This window comes from Puma concolor, chromosome B1 (assembly GCF_028749965.1).
Source record: "Puma concolor isolate L17-30 chromosome B1, mPumCon1.1.hap2, whole genome shotgun sequence".
Lineage (NCBI taxonomy): Eukaryota > Metazoa > Chordata > Mammalia > Carnivora > Felidae > Puma > Puma concolor.
Window position 1 is genome coordinate 63,507,540 of NC_141670.1, and position 10,528 is coordinate 63,518,067.

A 10,528-nucleotide genomic window follows, 5' to 3' on the forward strand; every position below is an offset into this window, starting at 1 on the left:
CTTAGCAGTGACTTTAGAGTAAACAGATTTCTATACAAAAAGAACACAAGGTATTTATTGGCAGTAGAAAATTATTTGAGTTTTATTATAATTCATTCATTTCTTCTTTAAGAATCAACTCTGTAATTCTCTACATGAGCCACCTTATCCATTAAGGATCACTATTTGAGGACAGTTAAAGATGTAGGCGATCATTTGAAAATAATAAAAGGCTCTGGTAATACAGACAGGATCTCTTCTGAAGCCACATTTTATTAGAAAGAGCTGGCTGCTGGATTGCCTACAAAACACCATAGCCTGAACTTTGAAAGAAAGAGAAACATTCGCAGAGGAATGGACTGGCAGCAATTACAGTAATTAACAAGGGAAGGAAAGAGCAAATTTAAAGGTATTTCAAATTTGAGCTCATTCGACCCATCAGCTGGCTTTCAGATAAACCTCCTTTTCTGTGGCATTTTCAAAGTCATGATTTGAGTGCCATCTCATGAAGGAAGGGATGATTAAAACCTGGGTAGTGTGCTTTCTATGTTCAAAAGAGCAGACAGTTTTAGGGAAGCCTGAGTGCCTCAGTCAGTTAAACATCCAACTCTTGGTTTCAGCTCAGGTCATGATTTCACAGTTCTGAGTTCAAGCCCCACTGACAGTGCAGAGCCTGCTTGGGATTCTCTCTCTCTCTCCTCTCTCTCTCTGCCCCTACCCCGCCTGTGCACTCTCTCTCTCTCTCAAAATAAATAAACTTAATTTTTTTTTTTTAAGAGTACACAACACCAAAGGCTCATGCAGATTTTTTAAAGGTCAAAAATTTTACTAAGTAAATTTTTACTGATTATCTCTAGAACTTTTATTTAATGCTTCAGAAGCCACCTAATTTTTCTACAATGTCTCAAGGGGAGGGGTCTAGTTATAGCAGACAACAAACACAGCAAGCCATTACTGAAACGTACAGGTGGTGGATTCTCCATTAAGCAAAACTGGATGCATCACAACAAAGCATCAGTGTATATATAAGAAAAATCCCAGTTCGACCCCTTCTTGTTGTCACACTTCTGGTATGCTAGCATGCATGAAATCAACACTGACCTTCAATACAGCTTCGTTTTGTGATGCACCATTTTTTGTCTGTCTGAGAAATTTCATTTATTCCACAACCATTCTCTGAGTGGCCACTATGTCTTACACACAGTAGTAAACATTTAGGATAAATACAATCCCTGCCCACAAAAAGCTCACAGTCCACTAGGGAACACAGACCAACATTGGAAAATACCATAATAGAGGTAATAATAGACTGAGGAATTTATATTTACTATTTCATTTAAACAAGATTATTGTCATCTCATAGGTGATGAATTTCAGACTTGAAGAGAAGTTAAGTAATTCACCCAAGAGCAATTAATTAAAACTAAGAAGAGATGGAAAAGAAAAAAAAAAAAAAAAACAGGAAGAGACAAAATTTGAACAAAACCCTCCTGACATCAATGTGTGTACTATAAACCTTTATGGTACAGCTATCCAAAGAACTATGGAAAACAAAGAATGGATCCCACTGAGAGTAACAAAATGAGGGAGGAGTGAGAAAGGAGGTTTCAAAGAGCTTTCACTCACACTGAGTCTATAAAAGAATAAAGTTTTCAGGACCTGAACAGTTTCATTATAAACTTTTTGGAAAAACAAGTTAGTTTGCCAAAGTAAATCCTGGGATTGCCCTGGATTTATTTAGCTACCTGAAGGAACAAGCATAAAGACATTCGCAAATAATGATGAACACTTTCACTGTTCTTACTGAATGAAGCAAAAGAAGATGTTAAACTGAAGAAAAGCAGAAAAGCCTCATATTTGAAAAATCGATAAAAGGCAAACGTTTGTGAACAAGAAACAGTGACAAGCAGGGAAAAGTCCCCCTGGGCTGTCAGCTGGCCTTGTGCGGTACCATCAGAACAGGTAAGCATCCGTCAGGTGTCATTGAAAACACAGCCAAGAAGGCCTTCTCCAAATGAGCAGAGCCAATGGAGCACATTTTCCAGACTGACTGAAAGTGAAGATTTTTAACAGATTAGCCCGTCTTCTCAATAACTAGAGGCAAGCGACCTCACTAAATTATTTGCTATATATACTACTGCTTCGGCCTCACAGCAACCCTACGAGGTCTGAGTTTTTAAGTATTCCTGTTTTAGAGATAAGAAAAACAGGTAAACAGAAATTGAAAGCACAAAGCTACTGAGGCGCCCGGGTGGCTCAGTCGGTTGTGCGTCCGACTTCAGCTCAGATCTCACAGCTCATGAGTTCGAGCCTCGCATCAGGCTCTGTGCTGACAGCTCCGAGCCTGGAACCTGCTTCAGATTCTGCGTTTCCCTCTCGCTCTACACCTCGCCCACTCACACTCTGTCTCTCTCTCTCTCAAAAATAAATAAACATTAAAAAAAATTTTTAAAAAAAGGCATAATGCTACTTCCCAGTAAAGGAATTGGAACGCATTTGTTAGTTTAACCTTTCCTATCAAAATTATCTGTCCTATGATTGCCTCAGAACCGTATTTCTCAATTCAATAAGCATATCTAAAGACCTTACACAAATCACTATGCTAGATGTTTATGGGCAAAAATAAAAAAGGAAAACATATGCTCTCCATCCCTGAGGAACTCCTTGTATGAGTCTCTCGGCTAGAGAATTGCCAAACTAATCCTGCATAATATGTTAATGAATGATAATGTACTAATGCTTCTGTGCAATACTAGTTCCAAGATGAGTTCCTTGGAAAAAAAAAAAGGGAGGGTTGGGGGAGGAGGGCCCTTGGGGAAAAAATATTGGAAAATACTGTATAGTATACATCTAACTTGGAGATTTGAAATATAGGCTAGCTTATTTAAGGGCTCTGATAAGGCTTGCAATATACAAGCCTATTTATTTTTGTTTACCTAATATTTCTCAAGCCAAGTTGAACAAATGTTCCATTGAATATACTTGGGGGGAAGCTAGGTTATGTGTAACCCTTTATGGGGGCTATTTTTGTATTTGTCACAAATATCATTCCCAAAGGAAGTAACTGCAAATGTGGGGATTTCGCCCCTAGGGTATGCCAATAAGGGATGCTGGGAGGTGATTCCTTTGCCATCTCTCAAATCAATTTCCATAAAAAACTGGTACTGAGCACAGGATATAATGTTAGGGGCCAGTCCCATTTCCTCGCTTCCATAAGCCAATCACACGTCAATCAAATACACAATTTCTGGCAAGAGCTGCAATGACTCAGGTCTAAAAATAACTCTTGACCATATGTGGTGCACATCTAGATCCTTCTCCAGAATCTAACCTCTATGTTCACTAACTATAAGGTGTTATTCAGTTGTAATCACATCCCATGAATACATAACATACTAACTTGGTATGAAAAAGGCCATACGAAATAATCAAAATCCCCACTTTGTTTTTAATTTGGACAGAAATTTTGCCAACATTAAATGTTCCATCACAATATTTGGCAAATGAATACTGGCATTCGTACACTTTCAATTTTAACAGATTTTGGAAGGAATTGGTCCAAAATAATCATTCCAGCCTTTGAGAGAGAAAAATTTATGCTCCAAAGAATGTTTCTAAGATAGCATTTTAACTATAAATCAGATTTACTTCCCAAGAGCCATCTTAAACTACATGTAAAAGAATTCATGTCTTCTTCTTCAAATTAGTTTATTTCTTCAAATACACTAATCTAAACTCCAGTTCAACTCTGGGAGGAGTGGTCTGGGAATAAAGATTCATTGCATAGACATAAATTAATACTATAGGTTTCTTTTATGAGCATTGCGATGATGGATATGCATGCTTAGGAGAGAATATGTTTGGGTTTGAGCACATGAGTCCCTAGGTGTAGAAATATTTTAAAAGTATAAGATATAAGCAAACAGGAAGAAAAATAAGGAACATGACAAGTCCTGGAAGGTATCGTATGGAAGGGAACACATCTAAGAATCTAGGATCAGCCAAGAGCCCAGTTGGAGGACGGACTCACTCTTAACCCAGCCCTCATTCTAGTCCTGCATCTGGGGTCCAGACTCACAAAGTGTGAGGAGATGAATCTGGTTCCAGGACTACTTGTGGTTCTTCTAACTGAGGATGGCTGATACCCACAACCCTCCTCCAATACAGTTTTGTGGGTCTCCAAGTGATACAAAATAATAACTAAGACCCAACATTCAACCAGTCAAGAATCAAGTTGATTCCTCTGGTGCCGCAACAGAATAGATATGGATATTCCTTGGTGATCAATTCAAAATGGAACTTTCTTTCCCTTTTGATGAATTCAAATGCAGAATATCTGAGAGAATGAATCATTTTCAGTAGAGAAGTTAGAGCTCAGCCCACAGCCTAGTACCAAGCAAGTATGATGGTCACCTCTTTCTGCTCAGAAAGACAGTTGATGATGTCAACCAACACCTTCCATCCATAACCTGCTAATCTAACCAAGTAAACCTCTTACTTGCCAGTTCTACCACAGGGAAAGCTTTATGTGTACTGTAGATGTTTTTTTGTTTTGGGAGAGCTCTTCTATTATAATAACTAAATCCTTAGTCATTTGCTACATTTTTCTAAAGTTCATTTTTTTTAAGTTTAAAGTTCATTTGCTACAATTTTCATTAGGAAACTAACAAACGTGACACTTCTCTCTTACTGGAAGGTAAAATGAATATTGGCAAGTTGATCAAAGTCCTAATCAAGTAAATGAATTTGTTAACCCCAATATTATCTCCTGCTAGCTTAATCAGAAATATTATTTCAGGGGTGCCTGGACGGCTCAGTCAGTTAAGCATCCGACTCAGCTCAGTTCATGATCTTGCAGTTTGTGAGTTCGAGCCTGCAGCAGGCTCCGTGCTGACAGCTCAGAGCCTGGAGCTTTCTTTGGATTCTGTGTCTCCCTCTCACTCTGCCCCTCCCCTACTCATGGTCTGTCTCTCTCCCTCTCTCTCTCTCTCTCTCTCAAAAATAAATAAACATTAAAAAGTTAAAAAAAAAAAAAGGAAAGAAATATTATTTCAAACAAACAAAAAGGATACTTACAAGGTGAAAATAGTTAAGACATTGACCTTAGATGCACAGGACTCTGTTAAAACATACATCAACTGCACATTTCTTGCCCTCTTGTCATCCAGTCTTCAGTAACTTAATGTTCCCAATCTTCCTTTACCCAGTCCTCCCACACTGTTCTTCCAGTTCCTAATTCTCAATTCCCCAGAGCACAGGGAGTAGCTTGGGTATCACTGCGGAGCCCATAGAACTTGGCCCACTTAGCAATCAAAAAGAATGAAATCTTGCCATTTGCAACTACGTGGATGGAACTAAAAGATATTATGCTAAGCAAAATTAGTCAGTCAGAGAAAGACAAATATCATATGACTTCACTCATACGAGGACTTTAAGATACAAAACAGATGAACATAAGGGAAGGGAAGCAAAAACAATTTAAAAACAGGGAGGCGGACAAAACATAAGAGACTCTTAAATATGGAGAACAAACAGGGCTACTGGAGGGGTTGCGGGAGGGGGGATGGGATAAATCGGTAAGGGGCATTAAGGAATCTACTCCCGAAATCACTGTTGCACTATACGCTAACTAACTTGGATGAAAATGTAAAAAAAAAAATTAATTAAATTAAAAAAAAAAAAAAGAACTTGGCCCACTTAGAGTGTGGGGTGCTCAAAAAAACAAAAACAAAAACAAAACCAACAACAAAAAAGCATTGAATGCATCCATTTCTACCTCAGAATAAGTGTGCATATTTCTTTTTCATTTCTTAAAATATTTTACTCTAAAAAGAATTTGAAAACCATTTGAGAAAGGTGGATATTCTCCAACTCCCTGAGAAGTTATTCATACAAGGACTGTCAAACTTCAGTTTATTTATTCATTTTGAGAGAGAGAGAGAGACTGCAAGCACAAGAGCAAGAGCAGGAGCAGGGGAGGGGCAGAGAGAGGGAGAGAGAGAACCCCAAGAAGGCCCCAAGCCTGACAGCACAGAGCCTGACGTGGGTCTCGAAATCATGAACCCTGAGATCATGACCTGAGCTGAAACCAAGAGTCGGACGCTTAACCAACTGAGCCACCCAGGTGCCCCATATCAAACTTATGTATTAATCGGATCTCTCTGTTTACTAGTTTTAGAAATAAGACAACAGGCCCAAAGTGGAGTCATTTATGCTAAGCCCCACATCACCAAACCAAGACTTAACTTAATTACAGTTTTATCTATTCCAGAAATAAACTCTTAAACCAGCCAATCAGGAATCACTAGTCAATCAAAACTAGTGATCAGCACTAGTTAGGAATTCTGCCTGATAGATCCCTACCATCCCCTAAAGGAAAGTAACCTTACAATAATCAATCTGCTTTTTTGCCTGACTTCTTTCTTCCCGCTCCCTACTGCTTATTTTGCACAAAATGTGCTCATTTTGCACAACTCCTTGGAGCTCCTTTCTATCTGCTAGATTGGATGCTACCCCATTCATGAATCGGTGAATGAAGCCGATAAGATCTTTAAAATTTACTGTTAAATTTTGTTTTTTAACACTAGTTCACTGAAAATCTCTAACCTCCTTATTTCCTCTTATAAGTGGTAGAGGGAGAAATTACCCCTGTGGTTTTTTTAGTGTTGGGTCATAATAGGTCATTTGTACCTTTAAAAATACAATGGATGGGGCACCTGGCTGGCTCAATCGGTGGGGCATTAGACTCTTGATCTTGGGATGGTGAGTTTGAGCCCCACATCAGGTGTGGAGCCTAATTAAAAATCATAATAAAATAAAAACAAATAAAAATACAATGGATAGACATTTGTATTTTGTTATTAAGTAATACCATGAACTTAAAGTTCCCTTCATTTAACAAGGAACTATAAAGCACATAATGTAAAACATTTGAGTTCACTTTTGTAAAATGGGTTTGCTTGTTTTTTTGTTGTTGTCTTTATGAGGAATAAAACATTTTATTTTAAAACACTGTGTTATTCAACTAATGACTGATTTCATTTTTTCCATAATACATATTGAGTGCCTGTTGTGTGCCAGATTCAGGCTAGGTGTTGGAGGCATAGTCCACCAACCCCCTCCCTCATCCACCAAACCCCTCCCTTCCACTTATAGAGTTTGCAATCTAAAAGAAAAATTTGCAAATCTTGAAAGTCTATATGTTCCAGGTATTAAAGTAAAAAAATTAGCACATTGCATTCTAAGGGTAATATCACTTTAGAATATTATTTCTAGGGGCGCCTGTGTGGCTCAGTCGGTTAAGCATCTGACTTCGGCTCAAGTCATGATCTCACGGTCCATGGGCTCCAGCCTCGCATCGGGTTCTGTGCTGACAGCTCAGAGCCTGGAGCCTGCTTCAGATTCTGTGTCTCCCTCTCTCTGCCCCTCCCCAACTTGTGCTCTCTCTCTTATTCTCAAAAATAAATAAACATGAAAAAAATTTTTTTTAAGAATTTTATTTCTAAACTTGAAACAAGACAACAAAAACGTTAACATTAGCTTTCATATAATCTTGAAGAAACAATGTAACAAATTCTGAGGAACAGTCTCTAAAAGCAGAATAACAAAAGGTTCTTATTAAACAGGCAACAGGAGACACAAATATTCAGATTAGCTTTATCTGTGCCTGGGATATCATGGCTTTGGTTATTGGAGATTTTGGTTATTTGAGGTACCTGGACTTTAGTTATTGGAAATAACCGAAAAGGAGTCATCACATTTCAAATGTTCCTTCATTTTCAGATAATAGTAACTAAGAAACTAATCTTCAAACTTTCTAAGTCTACACGCTGAGTCCTATTAGACCTTACTACATAAAATGTTTTCTAGGATTTCATTTTAGGGTTTTGACAGCAAATTTATACAAACCTTTCCTCTTATATTAGCTGAAGGTAAGAAATGTTTCCTGTTTGAAGATTTACTATGGATCAACCCATACACTCTGCATTTGAAGATCCAAGTGTCCCTATTAGTCACTTAACTTTCATCTTTTTTCAATTTGATTCTTAAATATCATTATAAAACTATCCTGGCCCTACACTGAGAATTTTAGCCTATTTTCTAGGTTTCTTTGTCATAAAACAAACAAACAAACAAACAAGCATCCCATGATGATATTAGTAGGCTAGATTATTTTAACAGTATCTTTACTGTCAGAAGACAAGGCCTTATATCACTCTAAGAGTTACATCATTTCCAAAGAGCAGAAGCATATTGAAAAGGGCCCCAAGAACATTTTTTAAATCCCTTTATTGGTACTAAATGAATCCTAATATTTAACGTAAATAAAACGTGCTTAACATATTTAGATAGAAGGTGCTTAAGAACGCCTTATGGGAATGTTCCTTATGGGAACATCAGCTGAAATAAAAACCTGGTCACAAACTATTCGTGTCAACTGGCTAAAGCAGGGGAAATGGGGTATTCCTTTTTCCTTAGGCCTTCTGCGGTTTCAAAATGGAAACGTCTGTCAGAGGCCACTTTCGCACCCTGGGAGGAAGACCTGCGTGTCTGCACCCCCCCCCCGGCCACCCCCCCCCTCCCCCGGCCGTGTTGCCGCTATCTTTAACACCCCGAGAGCACCCCAGCGGCGCGCATACCTAACACACACACACACACACACACACACACACACACACACACACACACACACACACAGGTAGGGATGGGTATGCAGAGCCCGCAGGACCCAGTAAGCTGGTCCTCTGCAAATGAGGAAACGAATGATAAACGGCTCTTCCTCGTTTCCTCTAAGTCCCTGACTTTTGCACCTCGTCTCTCTACTCTTGTCTGCAAGGAGGACTGATGTCCTCGCTGGGGACTCTCAGTTATTCTCCCGGGTCGTTGATTCGGCCAAGTGAACACCGCGTTTTGCTCGCGCGCAGATTCGCCTGCTCCGCGTTCCCACCTCCACCCCGCCAGCCCCTCTGGCCCATGTTCACCAAAGGGCGAGCTAAGGGCTGGGGTGGGCTCGAGGCTGGGGACGGGGGGGGGGGGGGGGGGGGCAGGAAGGACCGCAGGGACGGGGGACCCGGCGACCCGCAACGCTCTAGGTCAGGTTCATCTCCATCGCCATCCTTCCCTGCACTCCTCACCTTCCACCCCAGCCGCCCTTTCCCAAAGGGCACCCGGGCCCCACCTTCCCCCACCGCCACCAGTCCACCCCTCTGCGGCCCTCCGAGACGCCCCCCAGAGACGGCAGGGTGCAGCGCCCTTACCAGGCTCATGGACACCGGGGTTGTCGGACAGCTCGATGACCAGGAGCTCCCGGCCCTCGAAGCTGCGCCCCACCGTGTAGATCCTGCTGATGGCGGTGCACTGCAGCCACACCGACACCAGCGCCTCGCGCAGCTCGGGGTAACGGTGGTACTCGAAGGAGATGCCGTCCTCCTGCTGCAGCCGCCGGCGCCGCCTCATGCCCGCCGCGGGCGCCCCGGGCTCCTGGGCTTGGGCGCCCAGCAGCCACCCGCAGGCGGCCAGTGCCCCGCACAGCGCCAGCAGCGCCCGGCCTCCTCTCGCGGCCATCGCCCCGCGCCGCCGCCGCCGCCGCCGCCGCCCGTGCCTCGCTGAGCCCGCGGCCTCTTTTGTCTGCGCTCGGCAACTCTGCCGGCCGGCGCTGCTGGGGGCGCCAAGTTCCGCAGCAGCCTCCGCCCGCCTCACCTTCCCGGGGCCACCGAGTGAGCGCTGCGCGCTGGGGCCACCCACAGGGGAAGGGCGAAGCGGCGGCTCCGGGCCGCACTACCGGCCGCCGAGCCCAGGGGAGCAGCAGGAGAAACCACTGCGAGGAGGGGGCCGGCGCCCGCGAGCGGGATTCGGTAGTGGTCGGGGAGGGCTGCTGGCGTGCTTGGCTCGGAACCACGTCAAACGCGGAATGGCGCAGGGGACGACGCAGGTGAAGTGACAGCTCAGGGCTGGGTTTGGGAACGTTGATGTCATTGAGAGACCCACGGCACCGGAAAAGTACCCTTGGGTTGCTGGTGGAGGCTTTTAAAGTAACATCTGTTCTAAGACCAGGGTTTCCATCTTGATGCACCGATAATTAGAGAATATTCCAGAAAAAGAAAGAAAGAAAGAACGAACGAAAAAGGAAGTATTGGCAGCCAGTTACCTTGTTCCTCTGATGGATCTCTAATGACTGTATTGATAGTCCAAACACAAACCCAAGAGTTGGATTTTCATTTATTGCAAGGTCTTGCTGGAGAACAGAACATTGTGCACTTTGATTTAGAGGCTGAAGAGAATAAAAATGCATTCTATCATCTTGCAAATACTGTCTTCACTTGCGTTAAATGCACATTTCTGGATTCTTTCAGGAAAAAACAAACAGAGGCTGTCATTTGGCAGTTCCTGTGCCAACATCCATCTGTAACGCCCCTCTGGAAAACAAAGTGTAACGCTGGGGACAATGGATGTAGTTTGGCATTAAGATTAAATCTTTCAGGAGCAGTTTATTTGGGTAGTTCTGGCTCAGAGTTTCTTACTAGATTGTAACCAGGATGTTGGGTGGGAC

At 42.3% G+C, this 10,528-nt stretch overlaps 1 protein-coding gene across 1 annotated transcript in view; it reads right to left on the minus strand.

The window, feature by feature from the left end:
• Nucleotides 1-9,904, minus strand: part of CPE (carboxypeptidase E) — a 121,199-nt gene extending 111,295 nt beyond the window's left edge. Inside the window, exon 1 of the mRNA XM_025921683.2 lies at nucleotides 9,237-9,904. Coding sequence (XP_025777468.2) covers nucleotides 9,237-9,543 — 307 coding nt within the window. The 5' untranslated portion in view covers nucleotides 9,544-9,904. The remainder of the gene's footprint in view (nucleotides 1-9,236) is intronic.
• Between the last annotated feature and the right edge of the window lie 624 nt (nucleotides 9,905-10,528).